The following is a 20,932-nucleotide window of genomic DNA, read 5'->3' as shown; positions in this document are numbered from 1 at the left end:
GTTACTTCCACGTATATACACCACTACTACAAAACAATCCATATCCTTCTATTCTATCCTCTATCTCTCTTCTCTCCATCTCATACCTCATTCATCCATATCACTACACCCCCCTAACCCCACTCCCGTCTGTCCTTTCGGCTTGGCTCCCCTCCTCACAAGGCATTTCGGTCAAAATGGGTTGTAAGTTGAAATTCACCTGAAGCGTAGTTGAGCGACACGTCAGACACATTCGGTGGAGCTAATTCATCTTATTCTACATAGTCCGTTTCCTCGAGCTCGTCCGACCTTTCATGAGCATCCTCCCAGAGGTGACTGCTCCTGAGAAGAAGGTGTGTCTATACGAATCATCGTATATAATGGCTGCCTGTGTAGTGTACTGAGCTGAAATTCTTCATTCGCTTATAGGTCGTGTTCAACCATAAAGTGTTATGGACAGCTACCACCCTACTCATCTTCCTCGTCTGCTCTCAAGTACCATTGTACGGTATCATGTCTTCAGACAGCTCAGATCCATTGTACTGGCTCAGAGCCATATTGGCATCCAACAGAGGTACCCTCATGGAACTGGGTATTACCCCGATCGTCACTTCCGGTATGATCATGCAATTGCTCGCTGGAGCTCAGTTGATCGACGTCGATTTCAGCTTGAAAGATGATAGAGCGTTGTTTGGGGCTGCTCAAAAGTGTGAGTGTATAGTTGATTTCGAGTGGATGTGATTTGAACATACTCTCGATTGCCTTACAAGTGGAGAGTGTTCTGCTGTTTTCCATCCTTCTATCACTTTTCTCATTCCCTCCCTTTGACACTTATCTCGTGTCTGATATCCATATGTCTACTTTATGTCATTCTTTTCCTTGTGGTATATGCGTTCCCAGCACGCCACGATACCACCTTTATCTACCAAACATAACCAACACCACTTGCATCTCCCATCAAACCGATGCTAACTCCCTGGTCTCACACAGTATTCGCCATGATCATCTCCCTCGGTCAAGCGACCGTCTACGTCCTCACCGGTCTGTACGGTTCGCCCTCCTCCCTCGGCCCAGGTGTCTGTCTCCTCTTGATCCTCCAACTCGTCTCCGCCTCGCTCATCGTCATTCTCCTCGACGAACTCCTCACCAAAGGATACGGTCTCGGTTCCGGTATCTCCCTGTTCATCGCTACCAACATCTGTGAATCCATCATCTGGAAGGCGTTCTCCCCCAACACCGTCAACACGGGTAGAGGACCCGAATTTGAAGGTGCCATCATCGCATTGTTCCACCTTCTCTTCACCTGGAACGACAAGACCCGAGCGTTGAAGGAAGCCTTCTACAGAGAGAGATTACCCAACGTCATGAACCTCTTGGCTACTGTGGTAGTCTTCGCTTTGGTCATCTACCTCCAAGGATTCAGAATTGAGATCCCCATCAAATCTTCCAAAATGAGAGGTCAAAGAGGTTCATACCCCGTCAAACTCTTTTACACCTCGAACATGCCTATCATGTTGGAATCTGCTTTGACTTCAAACGTCTTCTTGATCAGTCAGATGCTTTCGTCGAGATTCCCTAACAACTTTTTGGTTAGACTGTTGGGTGTATGGGAGGTGAGTGATTGAGCTATTTCCTCAAACTCATGCTACGTGTCATACATATCCACACATGTGTGACTTTACCTCACAATATCATATATCACCCGAATAATATCCGTCGAGTGACAATAATGCTAACCTGTCCCCTCCCCCACAGCCAATGGAAGAAGTACCCTCTCAACTCTCCGCCGTATCCGGTATCGCCTACTACATGTCCGCCCCTCACTCCCTGACCAAAGCCATCCAAGACCCCTTCCACACCGTCGTCTACATCGCTTTCATTGTCACCGCCTGTGCCATCTTCTCCAAGACCTGGATCGAAGTATCAGGCTCCGGTCCAAGGGACGTTGCCAAACAACTCAAGGATCAAAATATGACTCTTGCAGGACACCGAGAAGCTTCGATCTACAAGGAACTCAAACGTGTCATCCCTACTGCTGCTGCGTTTGGTGGAGCCACCCTCGGTTTGTTATCTGTCTTGGCTGATATGATGGGTGCGCTTGGAAGTGGTACCGGTATTCTGATGGCTACTACCATCATCTACGGATGTGAGTGGTTTTGTTTGATTTCCCTTTTGGTAGTCTGCGGATGAACGTGGACTGATGTTTTGTATTTTCGCGCAGACTTCGAATTAGGCGTTAAAGAGAACTCTGGTCTAGACGCCGCCGGTTTGGGTGATTTGCGTGAGTACTACTCGGCTGAATCAAAATTTAGCGAGCGATATGCTGACTTGGCATTTCTCGCTTGGTGTAGTCTTCTAAGAACAATAGACCGATAAATCAACTATTCAATCTTTTGTCTGGTGCGTTAACGCCAGTATGAGGATTGTGTAGAATCAACCCCATAAAACGAGTGGTATTGAGGATGTTGAGAAGGAGCGGTAGTGTGATTTTAAGGAAAAGAAGTACACGTCAAGTGGGACCATGGAATGTGTGTTAGAAGACGAGGGTGGATTGCGTGTTGACTTGAGGACAAAGGGTGGAGCAGGTTTCGTGGGATGTATAGGGGAGGAGGAGATAAAAGGAAAAATTACGGATTGATCATAAAATGCATTTATTCTATACCTTTGAGATGCCAATGTTCACTTGAAACCGACTGAATATGGTTGAGTTATAACATATCGTCCTGAAGGATAATATCCACAACCTCCAACCAGACTGAACTGTAAGCATCCTGGGTATATCCTTGAACCGTCTCTTCTGGACTATCATTATCGGAATCGTTGTTCATCACGACAACCCTATCTGCTCTCGCTCTTCTATCTGTATACGTTTGTCTTCATTTGCACTATGTATCCGAATACCTTGGTATATCTCTTACGTGCTCGTGGGTGCTAACCATGAATTCGGAATACTATTCGAGTAGTAGTACTCTGACTGTCCATGTTATCACACTGCTGTTGTCAATTCTACTCGGCTAAAAGTGCTCCTCATATATAAGATACCGATTCCCTCCTCATTGAACCGGTCAATTCCTGTTTCCTGCAATGGTCATCTTTGATTCGCCCGTCACTATCACAAGAGTATATATACTTGCATCGAACAGATAAGGGGAGGGTCAAGATGCATGTCAACATAGCGTATCTCTTCATATCTACTTGACTTTGAAGGATTATAACTGAAAGGGTTCATCTTATTGCAACCTGCTTGGATTGTGAAAGAGCTACTACGAGTACTTGAACAATGTCCGAACAACCCAAATACATCGAGAAACTACGATCCATCCCTAAAGAGAACTTCCTCGTGAGTGTTGTCTCACGCAATCCCTATCCCCGTGCTAGCTGGAAAGGTGGATGCCTCGTTCAGCCTGGATAAATCATGCCTGCCTGACTAACGGTCTGTATGTCCACAACTGTTCAGTTCGGACCGTCGCCCATCTCGCATTTACCAGGTCTGACCAAACACCTCGGTGGGAAAGTCAACATCTACGCAAAGAGGGAGGACTGTAATTCCGGATTGGCATATGGTGGGAACAAGGTCAGGAAGGTGAGTTGATCTGATTATAATCGAAAAAGCAGTCTAGTGTACTCTATAGAGCTGAACGCTAAGCTAATCCTTGATATTCCAGCTTGAATACCTCGTAGCGGATGCCAAGTCCAAGGGATGTGATACTCTAGTATCTGTGGGAGGGGTCCAGTCCAACCATACTAGAGCTGTCACGGCTACAGCTGTTGCATCGGGCTTGAAGGGTGAGTGGAGCTCATCATCACCTTTGTGAGATTTCTGTATGCAAAGTATTATCGCTGAATCGTTACAATCCCCCCTACACAGCCGTCACCGTCCAAGAGAAATGGGTACCCATCGATCCACCCCTCTACTCTGAGACTGGGAACATCCTCTTATCGAGGTTGATGGGTGGGGATGTCAGGTTAAATCAGGAGACTTTTGATATTGGTCATAAAGCTGCGACGGAGGCTGCTTTCAAGGATGTGCAAGATAAGGGTGGGAAGCCATAGTGAGTGAAGCGCTTGAGCCTGATTCTTTCGTTTCGTCTGTGGTATCATCCATCTCAGTTCATAAGCTAGACCTAGTGAGTGACCCATGCTGATTGTATTGTGCACTTTCACATCAAAGCTACATCCCAGCTGGTGCTTCGGACCATCCCCTCGGTGGACTAGGATTCGTCAACATGATAGTCGAAGTTGCCGAACAGGAGAAAGCCTTGGGGATCTTCTTCGACACCGTCGTAGTCTGCAGTGTCACCGGATCATCCCATGCTGGAACCATCGTAGGAGCAGTCGCTGAAGGTAGAAAGAGAAAGGTCATCGGTATAGACGCTTCTGGTAAACCCGCTCAAACCAAGGCTCAGGTCCACAGGATCGCCAGTAATACTGCTAAGCTTTTGGATGAAGACTTGGAGATCAAAGAGGAAGATGTGATTCTTGATGAGAGGTTCCATGCGGGTATTTATGGGATACCTGATGATGAGACTATCAAAGCTATGAGGCGTGAGTGACCGTCTTCCCCTCTAGTCAAGGACTGTTCTCTGCATATTCGCATGGTGGAGTAGTATGAGCTGATACACTGTTTTCGTATACCTAGTCGGAGCCAACACAGATGCATTCATCACTGATCCAGTGTACGAAGGGAAATCCCTCGCGGGGATGATCAAGTTGATAGAAGAGGGAAGTATCAAGGAAGGGTCCAACGTCTTGTATATCCATTTGGGTGGCCAACCTGCTTTGAACGCTTATTCTTCGTATTTCCCCCATGACTAGGTGTGAAGCAGAGTAGGATGCGTAAATGGTTGTTATAGTATACATATATGATAAGATGAATGCATAGAAAGAAGTGAATATGAACAGGGTAGTTAGATGAATGCACGATGAATATGAATTCAATGTCGGGTGGAGGTGGACCATAAACCAAACTCATCAACATCAACTCGATATCGTCTTCATCCATCTACTCACCATCTCGCATCTGAACCACAACTACTGTACACTCTCAAGCTGAACACACAAATTCCTTCTTCCCATTGCTACCCCATTCCAATAGCGAAGAAATCACAATGGCATCTGCAGCTGCGAGCTCAAGTAACCTCCAGAATATCTACTACGAGAGGGTCAGTCAACGGTTCATCTCTCCAACAGTGTCATATCACGATATCATAATTATACGTAGCTGATCTTGGTATGTGTCATATGTGTCAATAGAAAACAGGTACTGCTCGACCATGCTACATATGTAATAGACCTACTACGACTGTCCTGGCTACTATCAAGACGGAGGATTACCTGTATACATGTGAGGGGCATCTAACGGATAGGTGAGTGTTCTGTCTCTTCTTCCCAGCTACTACATCCATAACTCTCTTACAGCGAGCTGACCAAGACCGAATCTGTGTGCGTGCAGCGGGTTGTGAGTAATCACCATCGGAATGACATCCTCAGGATGTGACATGTACTTATCTCATCATCACTCAGCGCATCCCCCATTCCTACCCCAGCATCTACATCAGGCCCATCAGCGGACGATATCAAAAAGGTGATAGCGGATTATCATCAGCGCGAAGCTCGTAAAAATACCAAGGACGATAAGGATAAGGATAAGGATAAGGATAAGAAAGACGATAAGGACAAGGACAAGGACAAGGATGAACAGGAAAAGGAGGAAAAGAAAGAAAAACCTTCATCTGGCCCTTCACCTTCGACACCCTCTATACCTACTTCTTCTACACCCCAACCGCCCACTCACAGGAAGTTTCAGCTGCATAGACATATATTCGAGATGAGGAAGAACGAACTGAGGAGGAAAGAACAGGGGAATAAAGCCAAGGAGGTGTCGAGAGGTGAGTAAATAAGATACGACAAGCAAACTATCCATCAATCCTTTCCCTGCTGCTCTGCGGCCTTGGTGCTCTCTCAGCTCCCCTGTTGTTACGCTTTCTCTCCTGATCATTTGCGACTGCATGATTGCATCGCCTCGTCTTGCCTGGGCTACCCTAAATCCCCATGACCTTCAACTGTTTGCGACAGCTGATGTACTCTGCCGTACTTCAGGTCTACCTCAAGTCCCTCGCACGGCTTTTTAGATTCAACGCTTGGACCATGCCATCGCTTGTAACGCCGTTTGCCAGGCTCGAACGCTAATTCGAGGCGCCCGTCTCAGAACGTCGGCGCAATTATGTTGTATGTACGAATTATTCCAGGGAGTACACCCTCCACTGTGATTCAGTATCGCATGGTTGAAGGCATCTTGTCTGAAGTGAGAGCCTCAATGATATCGCTTGACGCATCGGATCCCTCGGAGCTCTTTTCATTGATCTACTCAAGGGTGGAAATGAAGTGAAATGTCGAAGAGAACGGAACTCGTCAAGGAGGTCTAGTAGATAATTGCACGGCTGATCCTTTGTTCTTTTTGATTGATTGAGATCTAATGATCGCTAACCCGTTCACGTTTGCAACTGCTTCAATTATGTACCTCACTCTGAATTTTTTTGGTTCAGCATTGAAATTATATCAAGAAATGTACTAAAGCATAACTCAAGACACTCATACGAACACCCCGCACCACACCCAATCAAACATGTTGTTCTCACTATCTCTCCTACCATTACTATCCCTCTGTTCAGCCCATCAAACGGCCAAATTACGACTAAGCGGTACGACCCCCGAGCAATGCCTCTCGCAAGTCATGACCAACGCTGGTAAATCGCCTACCGTCATGGTCCATCTGGCTTCATGCCACGAAGCGAGGGCTTGGTCCTTCTTCGATGGAGAGGAATTGCCGGGGAAGATGGAGTATCAGAGTGGTGCTGGGCTGGTATTGGTTGCTGGAGAGGGCGATAAAGAGGGGACGGTGGTAGAGCTGCAGCTTGGCTACGATGGTTTCGCCGGACAAAGGTGTGATGAATCATCATTTGCATTATTGCCAGCGATGAGAAACCACACCTTCCTTTCGATATTCTTCCTTTCGTCCTTCGTTATTCAGATGTATGAGCATCAGATTGACGTGTTGAGCCTTTCTTGCTTAGGTGGTACCGCTCCGACGACGGTCGGATCTCTATCATGGCAGAGAACCAACTCTGCCTGAGCTGGACTGATGGTGAAGGAGATAAGTTAAAGATCAAAGAGTGTGGTACTGGACCTGATTCCCCTGAATCAAGTATCAAACAAGGTATGTACAGTGTTCAACGTCGCTGGGTTTGGTATGGTCGACATACGAGCTGACATTGGGCTTTTTTGACGTAGTTTGGGACCTTGTTTGATCACGCATATACTACGGTGTTGTGCTCGTGCTCAGATCTCCGGGCGGACTGGGATCAGCAGGACGTCAAGAATCACCAGGATTATTTCTTTTTATATTATATCATGTCTGAGACGATGCACGGTATAGACGCAGTCTGATCGTATGGTGTATCGAGGTTATTCAGTCATGGTATACTAATCGATGACCTTCACCGTTCATCAAAGCCCCATCCTACTGTACGCAGCATCTTACAGTCCTCTACCTCTCGCAAAACAGACTGGGGTAGGCTGTATGAGGCACACCCTTGCTCTAAGGTAGAAATTCGGATGACGGTCATTCCGGGTGATCGTCGCTCAAGCAGGGTTGGTTTTCCATTATTCGGTGTACGTCTTGAACCATTGTAAGCAATGAAAGGAGGTTGATTGATCTCGGTGACATGGTCCCGGCTGATAATACTTTTATGCCTCCTTTCATCCAGGGGTAAATGAAAGTGAGACCAAGGGGCAACGCCCGATCATGAGCTACAGCATGAGGTCATCCGAGGAGATGATCAGGCTATTGGGATTATTAAACGTGCAGTACTAACCGAACGCTCCTCTCCAATTCTCCAATTATAACCCTCATTTTTTGCTCCGTTTTGATCAACGATATGAAGTAAGTAAGGGCATACGATACCTGCACATCCAGTACGATGGAAGACATATAAGTACTAACATATTCTGCAACCATCTCGCCAATCTTGTCTTTGGTCTATCCTCTTCCAGAACTTATTGATTAGCTCACAGACCAACAAGAGATCTTATATACAGCATGTTATTCATCGCCTCACTTCTCCCTCTCCTAGCTCTCACCACAGCTACAGCCATCCCCACCAGACGAGATGGTCCGACCAAGCTCCGCCTGAAAGGTACGGATCAATGCCTGGGTAAGCTGAAGGAGAACGGCGGTTCAACAGCTTCAAACGGGGTGTGGACTGAACCCTGTGGTACAGCCATTGAATGGGTGGTTCCTCCTGTTGGTCAAGCTGGTAAGATCGAGCAACAAGATTACGAGTTGTCCGCTCTCACCGCTGGCAATGGGGTGGAGGTTGATACTCCGCTTACTACTGGGGGGTATGATCCTGCTAAGCCTGGTCAACAGTGAGCTGGGTTGTTCGGTGGACTGCTCCCATTTTCAGCCCTCTCGATGTATCCCCAGAGGTATCTTAGCACCTACATCTACTGGGATCACTGTGACGTGCATGACAAAGCTGACACTTGTGTATCGTATCCTCATAGATGGGCTATCAATGCCGACGGTAGGATCTCCATTGGCGGTGCCAATGTGGTCTGCGTAAGTTGGTTGGACGGTAATGCTGTTCAAGCGAAATCCTGCGGGACAGGTCCTGATGCTCCTGATGGGAAAGTCAAACAAGGTATCTCGATACACTCTTGAGAAATTGTTAGCGCAGAACCGCGAGACCGATTATTGCTGACCACATATCGCATTGCGTTCAGTCTGGGAACTGGCCTAGTTGGATTATCCGAGGTCACTCTGAGAGATCTGAGCAGGATATAAATAGTACGGTACCATCGTATCTGTTTTGGCAGCCTGGTTAAAGTGATTCTTTTTGTTTTCTTGTCCAGTCCTTCCCGCGCAGCCTCGTTTGCATCACTGTCATGTGGCTGTATCATACAGTACTTGAACATGCCACTTGAAATTGCAATCAATCTAAGCCCACTCCGTTTGCCTCTGATTCACTCATTTCATGATGGAAGGACTCGCACAGTGCATGGCGTACTCTGGAAATTGAGGGGCACGAGAGCCACACAAATTGCTCTTACCATCAACTCTGAGCTGTGCACCTTCCCCTTGTTGAAGTGATGTTCGAAAGACCCCTTGAATGCTATGTTATTGTGTGAGGTGAAGGTGGGCCGTCAATGTTAGAGAGGCGCACTCTTTCAAAGGAAAAGAACGAGAGCCCTGGATGTTCAGACCGGTGACTTGCGGTGAGTACTTGAGGTGAATCAAAGGAGATCAGTGACTCAGGCAAATCAATCATCCTCCTCTTTGTACAATAATAATTACATCGTCTGGTGATCTGCACGAGCCCTGCTTTGTTGTGAGGTGTGAGATCTTCAAACAAATTGATACTTACCTTTCTACTTCTAGACGGGGGTCAAACGATCCGAACTCATCATGGTACAAACGACATCGAGGTCAAGGTATATCATATGCTCGGACTCGTACGGCGATGAGAACTCCTGCTTACAGTCTTATCACACATATTGTGACAAATATACTAAACTGCCCGCGAAAATACATCAATCGTTAACCCTATAATCCCGCAGTATGCTCGCCTTCTTGCAGCTTTTACCTTTGTTGGCTCTGGCATCAGCCTCAGCATTAAAAATCAGAGACAGTAAATCCGACCGAATGGCCAAAATCAGATTATCAGGAACGAATGAGTCTTGCACCTTTGGAGGAAGAGCATACAGTTGTTGATCCTTTGGAGATTTCGGACGATGGTGAAACTCTGTCTCGACCATCATTTATAGTCGACTTGACCTTCCGCGTGAATACTAAACCTTGCATGGAGTCCTCTTTTTGGTCATTCTACTCCAGTGCAGCTGTTCAGATCGCCCTTGACGGATCTGATGAGAATGTTCTCGATGCGCTTGACGCCGACCACGCCGGCATTATCGTTACGATGGAGCCACATAATGACAGTTTACCTGGGCAGAAGTGAGTCGATCTTTTGAAGTATGATGGTACAATTCATTTGAGTGTTTTGACGAATTGATTTGATGCAGGTGGTATGTCAATGACGATGGGAGAATCTCAGTAATCAACAAGGACGATACAAAGTTCTGTTTGAGCAAGATCGACAAGTCATCCGATCCTATCGTGATTAAGGATTGTGGGACTGGACCCGACTCATCTGAAAGTGTCAGACAAGGTGAGTCACACGGCGGCACGGTCCCCTGTGCAGATCCAAATGGCCATGGGGTTGTTCACTGACGATCAGATACTGTGTCTTGATTGACAAGTTGGGAATTCGTCGAATCGGAACAGTCAAGATGAGAGGGTGTAGCGTCATGACAAGCTTGATAATGCGTTTGGATTAGCTATGAGTAGGGATGCATGTATACTGGAGAAGGCACATTGTCCTCTTTGGCACTGTAGGGTGACGAGCAAGGATGTTGTAGACGAACATGTGCGATGTTATGTCCAGTGATGAACGTTAGGTACTGCTGTGCAGTTGTTCAGAGTTGTGGCGTACCCTGCGCAGGTGAAGTGCATCTGAGAGACATCTCTCAAACCATGGGTGACACTATCCGGCAGATCATGGGTAGTTTCGTTCAAGTTGAGGTTACCAATCAACTTGAACTGCAGTAACCAGCTCAAGTGATCTGACCGGACGATCGAGCTGCCACAAGGCCTGCCGAGCGGATGACTTATGTTGAAAATCAGACGACCCTTCAACAGGATCATACCTGATACAGCAGTCAATCAAGACGGAACATAAAGGAAGACTTCCCAATTCCAGATATTGGACCGTTTCGGATTAAAGTGAAACTGATAGTGAAATCTGTGAGACACCTAAAAGCTTACTCTTTTGATTGACGTCCTTTGGCGCATCCTCCTGACATCACATATCTGGGGAGATGAGTCAGAGTGACTGACGTTATATAATAGCTCTCCTGGCACCTACATTGGATTCCTTGAGATACTCATACCTTGTACAATAACATTGCGAGATTTGTAATTAGCTATACATACGCAAACGACCCACTATTTAAATCAATTACTAGACTTATTGTAACACACCGCGAAATGTTCATCTCAACCTCCATTCTTCCCCTCTTAGCTCTGACCATGGCGACAGGATCTCCTCTCACTCCTCGACTAGCCGAGAAAGACGTCAAAATCCGACTAAAAGGTACCGACGACTGTCTAAGTCATAGGGCGGTGTTGGGTAGGTCAGACGTGATTCAAGCTTCTACCGAGACGTGCTCCGATGCGCCCAAGTGGACGATCAACGGAGACGGAGTCGGTCAATCTGGTAAGATCGCATTGGCCGAGGATCACGGTAAAGTATTGGAAAGTTCTGAAGGTGGTATTGCTGTGACTCTGCAATCACCCAGGGAGAGTAGCCAAGAACAACAGTAAGTCACGAGAATATGACTTAGTATCGCTGCCTTGCTGGTTGTGGTGTTTCTTTTGATTTGCACGCCACACTCAATGGATGAACCTTTGTCTTCTCGATACGTGCTATGCTCTTTCGATTGGGGGGTTAGACTACTGACGAGATTGCTTACATAGGTGGACATTTCTCGAAGACGGTGGTATTCAGACCACTTTGGATTTCGTGGTTAATCCCAATGAGAAGATCCCCGAAGAGTACTGCCTGACCAAGACAACGGACCCTCTGTTCATCATGAGGATTGACGCTTGTCCAGGCTCGTCGAAACCTCTGGCAATCGAAGGCGGTCAACGAAGTATGTGGTTTCGTTTAGGATCATGTGGATGCTCGGTGTATTGGCTGATCCTTGAGGTGCCTTGGTGCATATGCAGTCTGGGAGGTTGTAGAGTAAAGACTCAGGCGATGATCGATTGATCACACTTCGAGCTCAACCTGCCTGAAGGCCTCCATCAGGTTAGACGAGAGTCACCATTTGGAGTCCTTGTATACTGAGAGTAATGATATGCATCTGGAGTTACGCTGTGTTCCAGTCGTTGATTTCGATCACAATTGATTCAATCTCGATAATGATACTGGTCAGCTACACGGCTACGAACCATGATATACATTTCTCCTGTCCTTCTTTTATTTTCAGCTTGCCCCTAGCCAAGAGTTCACACCGGATGTGTGCAGAGTTAATGTATTGCGTCGTCCATCTGGACCGTGGACTAAGCGGACGATCAACTTGAGGATCATTCTCCTTGATCCCCTTGTTCCTCATCTACCATCTCCCTTGCCAACCTAGCCTCCTCCCAAAATCCTTTCATCTCCTCATCATCCCATCCCCCTTCCACCTCCTGATCCCAATCACTCGCCTCGCTCTCTTCTTCAGCGTCGCTATCCCCCTGTGCTATACCTATTGGACCAAGTGATTTCGAGGCATTGACGAAAGTGTTGGACAACTGTTTAGATGATGAGCCGATCAAAGCTGATTGAGCACGACGGGATTCTCTTGGTGAATCGACGGGCGCGGTGGTATTCTTGGATGGGCTAGATTGAGGATGTACTTGTCGATGTGGTTGGACGGAATTAGGAGGAGGGGAGGAGTATGATGGTGTAGGTTGAGAGAGCGATGGGGCGATTGGAGGTGTTGAGGGTGTGGGTCGTTCGTGGATTGTCAGCCTGGCTATGAGGGCTGATACTGGATTTTCAGGCTTAGATAGTGTAGGAGGGGTTTGAGGTATAGGTGGTTGTGATGTTGAGGGTGTCTTCATGGTCGTCACGACTTTCGTTACATCAGAAGATGGGTTTCGTGACTTGACTCCATTGCTTGATATCTGACTTGTCCCACTCTTCTTTGCGTTCTTGCTATCTTCTGGCCATGTAAACAGCCCCCTCTCTTCCAGCTCTTCAAGCAACTCCACCTCCCTAATCTCCGTTCTCAACCATACAGCCTCTTCGCTCAGATTGCTCTCAACCCACTCCGACTTCTTTGTACATTTCGGACTACAGAATCCATCTTCCGGATTACCCTGCTTCTCCTTGATTGTCCTGTTTTTTGTTGATATAGATAAACGCTTCTTGTCTGAGTATTCCCTTTTGGGTTTGTTCGCACATAAGGGGTAGGAACATAGGAAGTTGAGGTGTCGTTCGTGGGTTAGTTCTTGGTATTGAGATGGGGTTAGGTGGGAGGTCTGGATGTGGGAGGTGAGTTAGCTGGATTTCGTATCAGTAACTATGATACAGGATGATATCCTTGTATATGCTTATCAGATACTGGGTGATGAGGCACTCTAGAGCCTTCGATTGGTGCTTGTTTTACTGCCGGATGGTATGAGGGATAGGACTCGGAGGGATATCTTTAAAGCCCACTCACGATCTTCTTGAACGGCGCTCTATCCACCGTCTCCTCCATCAACTTGTCCATCCATCTATCGACTCTACGTTGTAATTGAGCTTTCCTGACCGCTGCTTTGACTAGGATATCATGTTCACCTTTCTCGTCATCGCCTTGAGTGCTGACTTCCTGATGGTGGGAAGATCGTTGAGCTACTGATAATTTGACGGGGTTGCGAGATGTGTTGGATGGACCCGCTGCGTTGGGTTGAGAAGACATCGTTGGGTGTGCGACGAGAGAGAGCAGATTTCAGCAGTGAGCAATGTTGAGTTCACTGTTGGCTTGCGTGTTGATGATACCAGGATAGAATCAGGATGAAAGATGTGATTGACGGCGAAGAGGATGAAGGTGAACATGTCGAGTGGAGGTGGAAAAAAGCGAAGCAAAATCATGATCTTTGGCTTGTATTCCTTCTAGTTCTGCTCATTCGACCTCCACATAATCAGCTTTATGGGACTAAGCATGCGATGGCAGAAGCAGCAGCAGCAGCAGCAGCAGCAGCAGCAGCAGCTAGAGCCCTTTTATACAATGCGATGAGATTTTGCATCATCTGATCATGCGGATTGGTATATAATGTAACATGTATAGAAACGGAATTTCATATATCCTTCTTCCCTCGCTTCTGACTACCCATTTGTCTTCCCTTGTCACAGAGCCCCCTAGAAACCTCGACCTCGACCCCTAGGCCCACCCCGTCCTCCACCACCTCGTCCACCAGGCCCGCCTCTCATCGGACCACCTCTCGCACCCCTAGCACCTCTCGCAGCGCCTCCGGCACCTTCCTTCCTTCTCTTCGCCTTTGGCATATCATCCACCAACAACGTATCTAATGGCAGGGAATCCGGTAAGATGTAATATCGGACATTGTTCCCTCGGATCGCTATTGAGTCTAACGATATTGGCGGTTGGTTGGAGGCTTGGGATCGTAAGGTTAATTTGACGGATTTGAGATGGGTGTTCATTTGTGGGTCGACGGCTGGTTGATGTAATCGAGAATATAAATAATACCGAGTTGAGTGTGGGTGATAGCGAATATCAGGCAGAGATGGCAGAAGGAATAACAAAACTAAGGTTAGCTCAGCCATTCTTGTGTTGCAAGTCGGACAAAAGTCAAAACCCACCAGTGATCGTACCATGCACTACACTACCATTCTTGAGCTCGATCGTGACCGTCTCGTTGTTGAGCTTCATCAAGAATCTGCAGGAGGTGAAGATATTATAGGTCAGCACGTGAAGTCTCAGTTCGTTTGAAAGTCGACATTTCTCCTCTGTTCCAGCTGTTCCTGTTATTTGACATGATCTGACCGCATTCTGCCCATCTCAACCCCTCTAATGATTCCGTTCTGTCCCAATCTCGCTTCCAGGGAGTTGGTTCTCCTTGTTCTACGCTTGACATCCAAAGACACGAGACCGGCATCTTCCTTCCTTTCCCTTCAACCTTGCTTCCTATCTCCTTTCCCTCTAATCGCATATCCATTGAAAAACACCCACCTGACGAGCTTCATTGTGAAAGACGGAGTCGGATTGAGCTGATTTGATGTAGGATGCCTGTGGTAGGCTTTTTTGGTGGTTATGATAATGAAGGTGGAGTATATATGTATAAGATGAAGAACATCGAACATAGAATGGATTGTTATCATCAACGTCTTAAAGGGCAACGTGAAGGTGAAGTAGGCGGCGTTATTCGGCGATATCTCCACATACAACTGAATGTGGCATTTCTGCTCAACTACGCGTCTATCACATTGATTCATCATCATTCATCTCAACATCTCATCATTCATCTCTCATTTCCCATTTCTCGTTTCTTACTTCTTACTTTATCGTCCTCATCGCATCCCCCTCTTCTCTCCTTTCTCTCGCATATCAGTCTCACCCTCTCGTCCGAATCTACGACAAATATACCCAGTATCACTACCATATCATCAACCGACTTTCACCAAGAAAGATCGCGTCAAACTCAAGTCCCCTTCTACGTGTCCACCTGTGTCATCTCCCTAGAATACATACAACACTATACAACTGTGCAACCTTTCCAACTTATAGATCTCCCATAGCATCAACATACTACGACTCACCTGTTTCCATCCCTCAAGCATTCGATCTCATTCCCAACCTCCAGCATTTCTGAACCAGCCTAGACGGCATTCTTCCCATTCGAACCAAATAATCTGTCTAACATTGTCTTTCTGCTCAAACCTCCACCCCCCCATCAACAAGCTTTCTCAACTTATATACTTTGAACAACTTTGAACGACCTATCTCGAACTCTGTTCCAACACCGGATTAATCCAATCAGTAGACCTCCTTCAACCTTTCAACCCCTTTCTCTTCGCAGCAAATCAGATCTAGAACCGGTTCGGCTTAATACCATGTCATACACCAACGGATACAACTCTAACCCTCACTCTCACTCCAACACACCTGCACCTCAAGATCAAAATGCGAATGGAAATGCAGCTGTAAAAGTTCAACCGTTATTATGTTCGGGTCATACTCGACCTGTCACCCATCTATCATTCTCAAACCTGTAAGTAATCATTATTCCTGAAAGAATCACGATAACGAGAACCACTTGGGTTATTGGTCTCTTCGTATCTCTTTACCATCATTCTCACCTTTGTCAAGAGGTACAACGCTGATATTTGGATTCCCACTTCTAGACTCGACGACGGAACCTACCTCTTGATATCAGCTTGTAAAGATGGAAACCCAATGTTACGAAGCTGGCTAGGTGATTGGATAGGTACTTTCTTAGGTGAGCTGCTCTCATTGTTCTTGATGTTTCCCTAGTCAAACATCAACTAAGATATGCGGATGTTTTCGTAGGTCACAAAGGAGCCGTATGGTCCTCCAAAATATCACTGGACACTTCCAAAGCAGTAACGGGAAGTGCGGATTTTACAGCGTGAGTGGGCTATTACCACCATTTCTAGCTCAGTCTCTCCCATGAGTCTCATGGAAGTGTTCTGACGCGATTTTATCTATTTGGTGTCATAGCAAAATATGGGATTGTAACTCCGGAGAAGCCCTCCATACATTCTCGCACAATCACATTGTCCGTTCGGTAGCCTTGAACCCATCACAGACACCTCAGTATCTCTTGACAGTAAGTCGCATTCACCTTGAGATGCATTCACGGGACTGATCACATACATAATCGCTCAGGGTGGTCATGAAAAGAAAATCCGATTGTTCGACTTGGGTCGACCAGAGGCTGAACCTCTGATACTTGGTAGTAGACCTGATGGACTATCTACTGATGGAATTGTGAGGAGTCTGGTCTGGGATGAAGGTTCGGGCGGGACTATGGGAGTCAGTGCGTCGGAGGATGGGTTGGTCAGGTGAGTTATTGCTTACTTTTGCCTTCCAACATTCACCCAAATTACTTGACAGTCTATTCTTCTTTTGTGAGTAACGAGCTGACCTTGATATCTATCATTTTGTAGATGGTGGGATCTCCGAACTTTGAGTCAGACCGGTTCATTGGACCTTGGTGAATCCATCACATCGATGGAATTGGCCCATGGAGGTGGGACGTTGAGTGTCACCGCTGGGAAGAAAGTTCATTTCTTGGATATTTTAAGGTGAGTGAGACTGTCTCATGGTTCTCTGTCCTCTAGACGGATCAGCTGCTCAAGTGAGCGGGAAGGAAGGCAAAACAAATATCTCTGAGGAAGAATACGGAATAGGATGTGAAGGGAGTATCAAAGCTGATAGTTTCATATCTCCAAACTCAGACAACACCCACCAGTCACCGTCGAATTACCCCACCCACCCACTTCCGCCTCGCTTCACCCATTCGCAAGAGATAGATTCGTAGTTGGATCGACGAATGATCCGTGGGTCAGAGTGTATGACCTGGATTCTGGAAAGGAGAAGGAAGTGTACAAGGGACATCATGGGCCTGTACTTTGCGCGAGCTACAGTCCGGATGGAGAGGTTTATGCGAGTGGAAGTGAGGATGGTGAGTGTGGTGTGGGATCTTTGCACCTGTTCAGGCAGAATGTACCCTGTGAAATCTAGATGCGACGCAAGAGGGCAGATGGCGGGATTTACCAACATCCAAGGCGTGGACGATGTCTCGTGGTTATGACTAGATGCTGATATCATGTTTTATCATAGGTACGATCCGTCTCTGGCAGACCAACCCAGGAAAATCATATGGATTATGGCAGACTCAGGATTAAAGGTAGTCTCGAATGGTTATCGTCATTTATCCTCTTCCACCTTCGCTTGTCACACCACCACTCTTCCATTCGACAGTGGCTTGTCGATTGGAGAAGGAACAGTAGTGATTATCTGCTCACCAATGGGAAGATGTTTTGTGCATAGTATATAATTTATATCGATACATGCTATTCATGTTCTTCACACTGTCATTGTCATTGTTCATGCATGAGTTGTGGATGATAGGAGGTGGTGACGTCATAATCACCAAAATGAGATATAAAGATATCAGATATCAGATAAACCGCTGCTAATTCTGCATCCACTCTCAATTATCCTTCTTCTACTTGATCTCACCTCCAATTCATCTACAATCTAATTGTACACTCCCCTCTCCACAATGCCCCTCCTCTCCTCACGCGCACGACACATCCTCCAACCTCTTAAACCGCTCACCCTCTCCGTAGGATTCAGCTTCATCGTCCCACTGAGATTCTTCGGTACTACTTCCACAGCGGCCAAGGGGGATTCCATACAATGTACGAGGCGGTTGGTTAGGCAACCTTCTCCTGCGGCTAGTAGGGAGAGCCCTTATCCTGTTGTGTTTCTCAGAATGAGGGGCGTCGGACTGCAGGGTAAGGAGGAGGATGGGGATGGGGAGTGAGTGTGATTCTTGAATTATCTCTCTTACCTGCAACCCCTCGCAGATATAATCAATTCGATACCTCTTCGCATGATGTAGAAAACATGTTTCTCTTCGACTTATGCGGCTTCTAATACTGGTGCTGACTGATTAATCTCACGTTCAGATGGGTCGAGTGGTCCTCCATGTTCTCCGAAAAGGGCTACACATCAGTCGAAATAGACATCACCATTCCTTCTACCCCTTCCTCCGCGTCTTCCTCCACTGCCGATCCATCATTCGACCCCGAAGAGCTGTCCATCTCCCCACTAGTCACCCAACTATCCACCGAGATCCGCCTACTCGCCATACCCTTCCCTCCCATTCTCATTGCTCGGGGCATCTCAACCCTCCTAGCCCAAGCGTACATCGAAGACCATCCCTCCTCTGGACTCGTCTTGCTAGATCCCATGCCAGACCAAGACCCTCGTTCAGATCAACATGGTAAAGAAGAGAAGGGAGGGAAGAGGTTAACATGGCCCACATTCACATTCGAACCTCATTTCCCCATATTAGTCATGTCCGACCAAGCTTCTCTAAGGGAATTGAGCGTGTCGAATAGACTTGTGAGGGAACATGGGATCCTACCTAAGGATGGGAAAGAGAAGAAGGGATGGTTCGGTGGGAGGAGTGGGAAGGGGGTTGAGATTGAGGTTATGGAGAGGGTTGATGAGGGGAGTAGGATACAGGTTGAGAGATGGATGGATAGGCAGGGGTATTGATTTGGTAGGTGGGAGACTGGTCATGGGTGATGCTTTAGTCTTGGGCCATGCATTATTAATCGTACAGTGAAACATTTTAGCTTCATACGGCTCATACAGGTTCAATGATACTGTCTAGTATATCCTTCCCTGTGAATTCGTTATCATTCCCGATTCTAGTGTTATGACAGGACCTCCCGAAGTAACTGCAGAGTATTATATCATGTTATTGTCTGCATCTTGTCTAGCCCCGTAGAATACTATATATCCTTCAGCCGGACGTCCGGGATGTTCAACCCAGCAGCATAAGCCTTGGCCAGCACTTTGATAGCCTAACGCCCCAGGATGTAAGTGAATCAGCATCTGAATTGCGTGATGCAGGATACTTATCACCAAGGACCACTCGCTCACCTGCTTATACACCGGCGCATCTATCATCTGCCCATCCAACGTATACGCCCCTTTACCTAGTTTATCGTGGTGCTCGAACGAAAACTTGATACGAGCGGCTTTGCGAATAGCTATGTCGCCAAATGATGCAGAGATAGGTGGGTGTCCGTCAGTCATACGCAATGAGACTGTGGAGATGACCTGACCCACCTTGTTCGCTTGGAGAGAAGGATTGGTGAATCGTTTCTATCTGATTGGGATGGATTGCTTGCTATATGACGAAGTAGTATATCAACATCACACGATGAAAGTGAAGAGAAGGAATGTTCATGCTCACTTTGCCATCGAATCCTAGTCTCTTGCCTTCCTCCGACTCTTCTCCAAGGACATCATGGTCCTTGTAATTCACACAGACCTGTACGAGTTGTCAGATCAGTGGCCTGTGTTAGCGACACAGATGATTAGACTCACCAGATCTATAGCTTGTAGACCGAATGCTTTAGCTGTAGTAACCAATTTCGACCTGGGGTACAAGAGCTCTTCTCTCGTGGGCGTACGTGTCAGACCGACATCTGCGCAGTCTATATTCCTTAGCACGTCAGCGATTCGTCTCCTCGTAGGATCTAAGCACCCATGTCGATGTGCATATGTGTGAAGACGTTCAGAAAAGACAGATAAGTAACGTACAATCCTCAGCTGCGAACTATTCGAGTATACAGACGATTCAGTGTTTGCGACATGTCCAACGATAAGAGGGTGGATGACTCACCAAAAAAGCATCCAAATGACCTTCCCCACTACTCGCTATCCGTTCTATATCCACCAAAGCCCTCGCACTCTCTATCATAGCTATGATCTTGATAGGGCTGCTCCCGCCCGTGCGCTTATGTGTCGGCGCGAGCTGGTTGATACGTGAGATCAGGTAGGTGATGTGGTCGGGCGAGTTGGTCTTGGGTAGAGCGATGGTTTGGAGGTGTTTGGTAGGGAGCTGGTGGAAGGATCGCTCAGGCTATGCATCTCGTAACGAGGGAAAGTTGTAGAAAGGTTTTCCTGCGTAAGACTCACCACAGCATTCAAATCATCCTCCTCATACCCCGTTCCAATAGCATTGATCCTAGCTACAATTTCGCTCTTTGGCTTTCTGTCTCCCTGTACGTCGAGTCATCCAGTCAACTACAATAGAGAGCCCTTTGGTAACCCGTCTGGAAGATACACTGCTAATCGAGAAAGTAGTTGGACTCACATTCAACACCTCCACTATCAACCTCCTAGCCTCATCCTTCTTGCCTGGAGCAACGCTATCCTCCAGATCATACGCTATGGAATCGGCTGGACTGGTGTACGATTTCTCGATCATACGTGGATTCGAGCATGGTACTGTACATTCACATGGTACATTTAGCATTAGAGATTGAAGAGTCCAGGTAAGAGAACAGCAATGCGTACCATATAACATTGCTCTTCTAGACACCGGGGGCTTGAGATCCGACGCTGCTGCCGAGCTCAGACATCGATATCGATGATGAATGCATGTTGGGCTGAGATGTCTTTGGGTTGTTCTGCTGATGATTGAGGATATGAATAACACTCTTGACATGGTGATGAAGTTGGAGACGATATGATCAAAGACGAACAAGTACATATATTTGTATGTAAATGC

The 20,932-nt window shown here is 46.9% G+C and overlaps 12 protein-coding genes across 12 annotated transcripts; 9 read left to right on the top strand and 3 right to left on the bottom strand.

Moving 5' to 3' along the window:
• Nucleotides 1-176: 176 nt before the first annotated feature.
• I302_105546 (protein transporter SEC61 subunit alpha) lies at nt 177-2,338 on the top strand (the record flags this gene model as incomplete). Its single annotated transcript, XM_065870102.1, has 7 exons — nt 177-183; nt 265-332; nt 409-688; nt 970-1,592; nt 1,735-2,125; nt 2,201-2,260; nt 2,331-2,338. The coding sequence occupies 7 exons, from the start codon at nt 177-179 to the stop codon at nt 2,336-2,338; spliced, it is 1,437 nt and encodes a 478-aa protein (XP_065726174.1).
• A 921-nt stretch (nt 2,339-3,259) lies between these two features.
• On the top strand, nt 3,260-4,794 carry I302_105545 (1-aminocyclopropane-1-carboxylate deaminase; the record flags this gene model as incomplete). The annotated part of the gene is made up of 6 exons (XM_019195404.1): nt 3,260-3,319; nt 3,437-3,562; nt 3,645-3,765; nt 3,848-4,031; nt 4,151-4,524; nt 4,619-4,794. 6 exons carry the CDS (start codon nt 3,260-3,262, stop codon nt 4,792-4,794), a joined length of 1,041 nt encoding a protein of 346 aa, XP_019043117.1.
• Nucleotides 4,795-5,087: 293 nt separating this feature from the next.
• I302_105544 (uncharacterized protein) lies at nt 5,088-6,110 on the top strand (the record flags this gene model as incomplete). The annotated part of the gene is made up of 4 exons (XM_065870101.1): nt 5,088-5,141; nt 5,233-5,345; nt 5,503-5,867; nt 6,079-6,110. The coding sequence occupies 4 exons, from the start codon at nt 5,088-5,090 to the stop codon at nt 6,108-6,110; spliced, it is 564 nt and encodes a 187-aa protein (XP_065726173.1).
• A 494-nt stretch (nt 6,111-6,604) lies between these two features.
• Nucleotides 6,605-7,111, top strand: I302_105543 (uncharacterized protein; the record flags this gene model as incomplete). Its single annotated transcript, XM_019195402.1, has 1 exon — nt 6,605-7,111. One exon carries the CDS (start codon nt 6,605-6,607, stop codon nt 7,109-7,111), a length of 507 nt encoding a protein of 168 aa, XP_019043115.1.
• Nucleotides 7,112-8,077: 966 nt separating this feature from the next.
• On the top strand, nt 8,078-8,701 carry I302_105542 (uncharacterized protein; the record flags this gene model as incomplete). The annotated part of the gene is made up of 2 exons (XM_019195401.1): nt 8,078-8,406; nt 8,545-8,701. 2 exons carry the CDS (start codon nt 8,078-8,080, stop codon nt 8,699-8,701), a joined length of 486 nt encoding a protein of 161 aa, XP_019043114.1.
• Nucleotides 8,702-9,839: 1,138 nt separating this feature from the next.
• Nucleotides 9,840-10,267, top strand: I302_105541 (uncharacterized protein; the record flags this gene model as incomplete). The annotated part of the gene is made up of 2 exons (XM_019195400.1): nt 9,840-9,991; nt 10,060-10,267. The coding sequence occupies 2 exons, from the start codon at nt 9,840-9,842 to the stop codon at nt 10,265-10,267; spliced, it is 360 nt and encodes a 119-aa protein (XP_019043113.1).
• Nucleotides 10,268-11,083: 816 nt separating this feature from the next.
• Nucleotides 11,084-11,844, top strand: I302_105540 (uncharacterized protein; the record flags this gene model as incomplete). The annotated part of the gene is made up of 3 exons (XM_019195399.1): nt 11,084-11,415; nt 11,573-11,748; nt 11,825-11,844. The coding sequence occupies 3 exons, from the start codon at nt 11,084-11,086 to the stop codon at nt 11,842-11,844; spliced, it is 528 nt and encodes a 175-aa protein (XP_019043112.1).
• A 340-nt stretch (nt 11,845-12,184) lies between these two features.
• On the bottom strand, nt 12,185-13,548 carry I302_105539 (uncharacterized protein; the record flags this gene model as incomplete). Its single annotated transcript, XM_019195398.1, has 2 exons — nt 12,185-13,126; nt 13,309-13,548. 2 exons carry the CDS (start codon nt 13,546-13,548, stop codon nt 12,185-12,187), a joined length of 1,182 nt encoding a protein of 393 aa, XP_019043111.1.
• Nucleotides 13,549-13,988: 440 nt separating this feature from the next.
• I302_105538 (uncharacterized protein) lies at nt 13,989-14,520 on the bottom strand (the record flags this gene model as incomplete). Its single annotated transcript, XM_019195397.2, has 2 exons — nt 13,989-14,305; nt 14,451-14,520. The coding sequence occupies 2 exons, from the start codon at nt 14,518-14,520 to the stop codon at nt 13,989-13,991; spliced, it is 387 nt and encodes a 128-aa protein (XP_019043110.2).
• Nucleotides 14,521-15,701: 1,181 nt separating this feature from the next.
• Nucleotides 15,702-17,519, top strand: I302_105537 (uncharacterized protein; the record flags this gene model as incomplete). The annotated part of the gene is made up of 8 exons (XM_019195396.1): nt 15,702-15,859; nt 15,993-16,087; nt 16,159-16,237; nt 16,330-16,438; nt 16,498-16,673; nt 16,779-16,916; nt 17,070-17,296; nt 17,455-17,519. 8 exons carry the CDS (start codon nt 15,702-15,704, stop codon nt 17,517-17,519), a joined length of 1,047 nt encoding a protein of 348 aa, XP_019043109.1.
• Nucleotides 17,520-17,899: 380 nt separating this feature from the next.
• Nucleotides 17,900-18,903, top strand: I302_105536 (uncharacterized protein; the record flags this gene model as incomplete). The annotated part of the gene is made up of 2 exons (XM_019195395.1): nt 17,900-18,159; nt 18,309-18,903. The coding sequence occupies 2 exons, from the start codon at nt 17,900-17,902 to the stop codon at nt 18,901-18,903; spliced, it is 855 nt and encodes a 284-aa protein (XP_019043108.1).
• A 239-nt stretch (nt 18,904-19,142) lies between these two features.
• Nucleotides 19,143-20,869, bottom strand: I302_105535 (uncharacterized protein; the record flags this gene model as incomplete). The annotated part of the gene is made up of 10 exons (XM_019195394.1): nt 19,143-19,214; nt 19,294-19,403; nt 19,483-19,543; nt 19,610-19,687; nt 19,744-19,853; nt 19,960-19,975; nt 20,042-20,260; nt 20,338-20,421; nt 20,516-20,649; nt 20,719-20,869. The coding sequence occupies 10 exons, from the start codon at nt 20,867-20,869 to the stop codon at nt 19,143-19,145; spliced, it is 1,035 nt and encodes a 344-aa protein (XP_019043107.1).
• Between the last annotated feature and the right edge of the window lie 63 nt (nt 20,870-20,932).

Source organism: Kwoniella bestiolae, chromosome 3 (genome assembly GCF_000512585.2).
Source record: "Kwoniella bestiolae CBS 10118 chromosome 3, complete sequence".
NCBI lineage: Eukaryota > Fungi > Basidiomycota > Tremellomycetes > Tremellales > Cryptococcaceae > Kwoniella > Kwoniella bestiolae.
The sequence above is the reverse complement of the archived record's forward strand: the minus strand, read 5'-3'. Positions and strand labels throughout refer to the sequence as shown.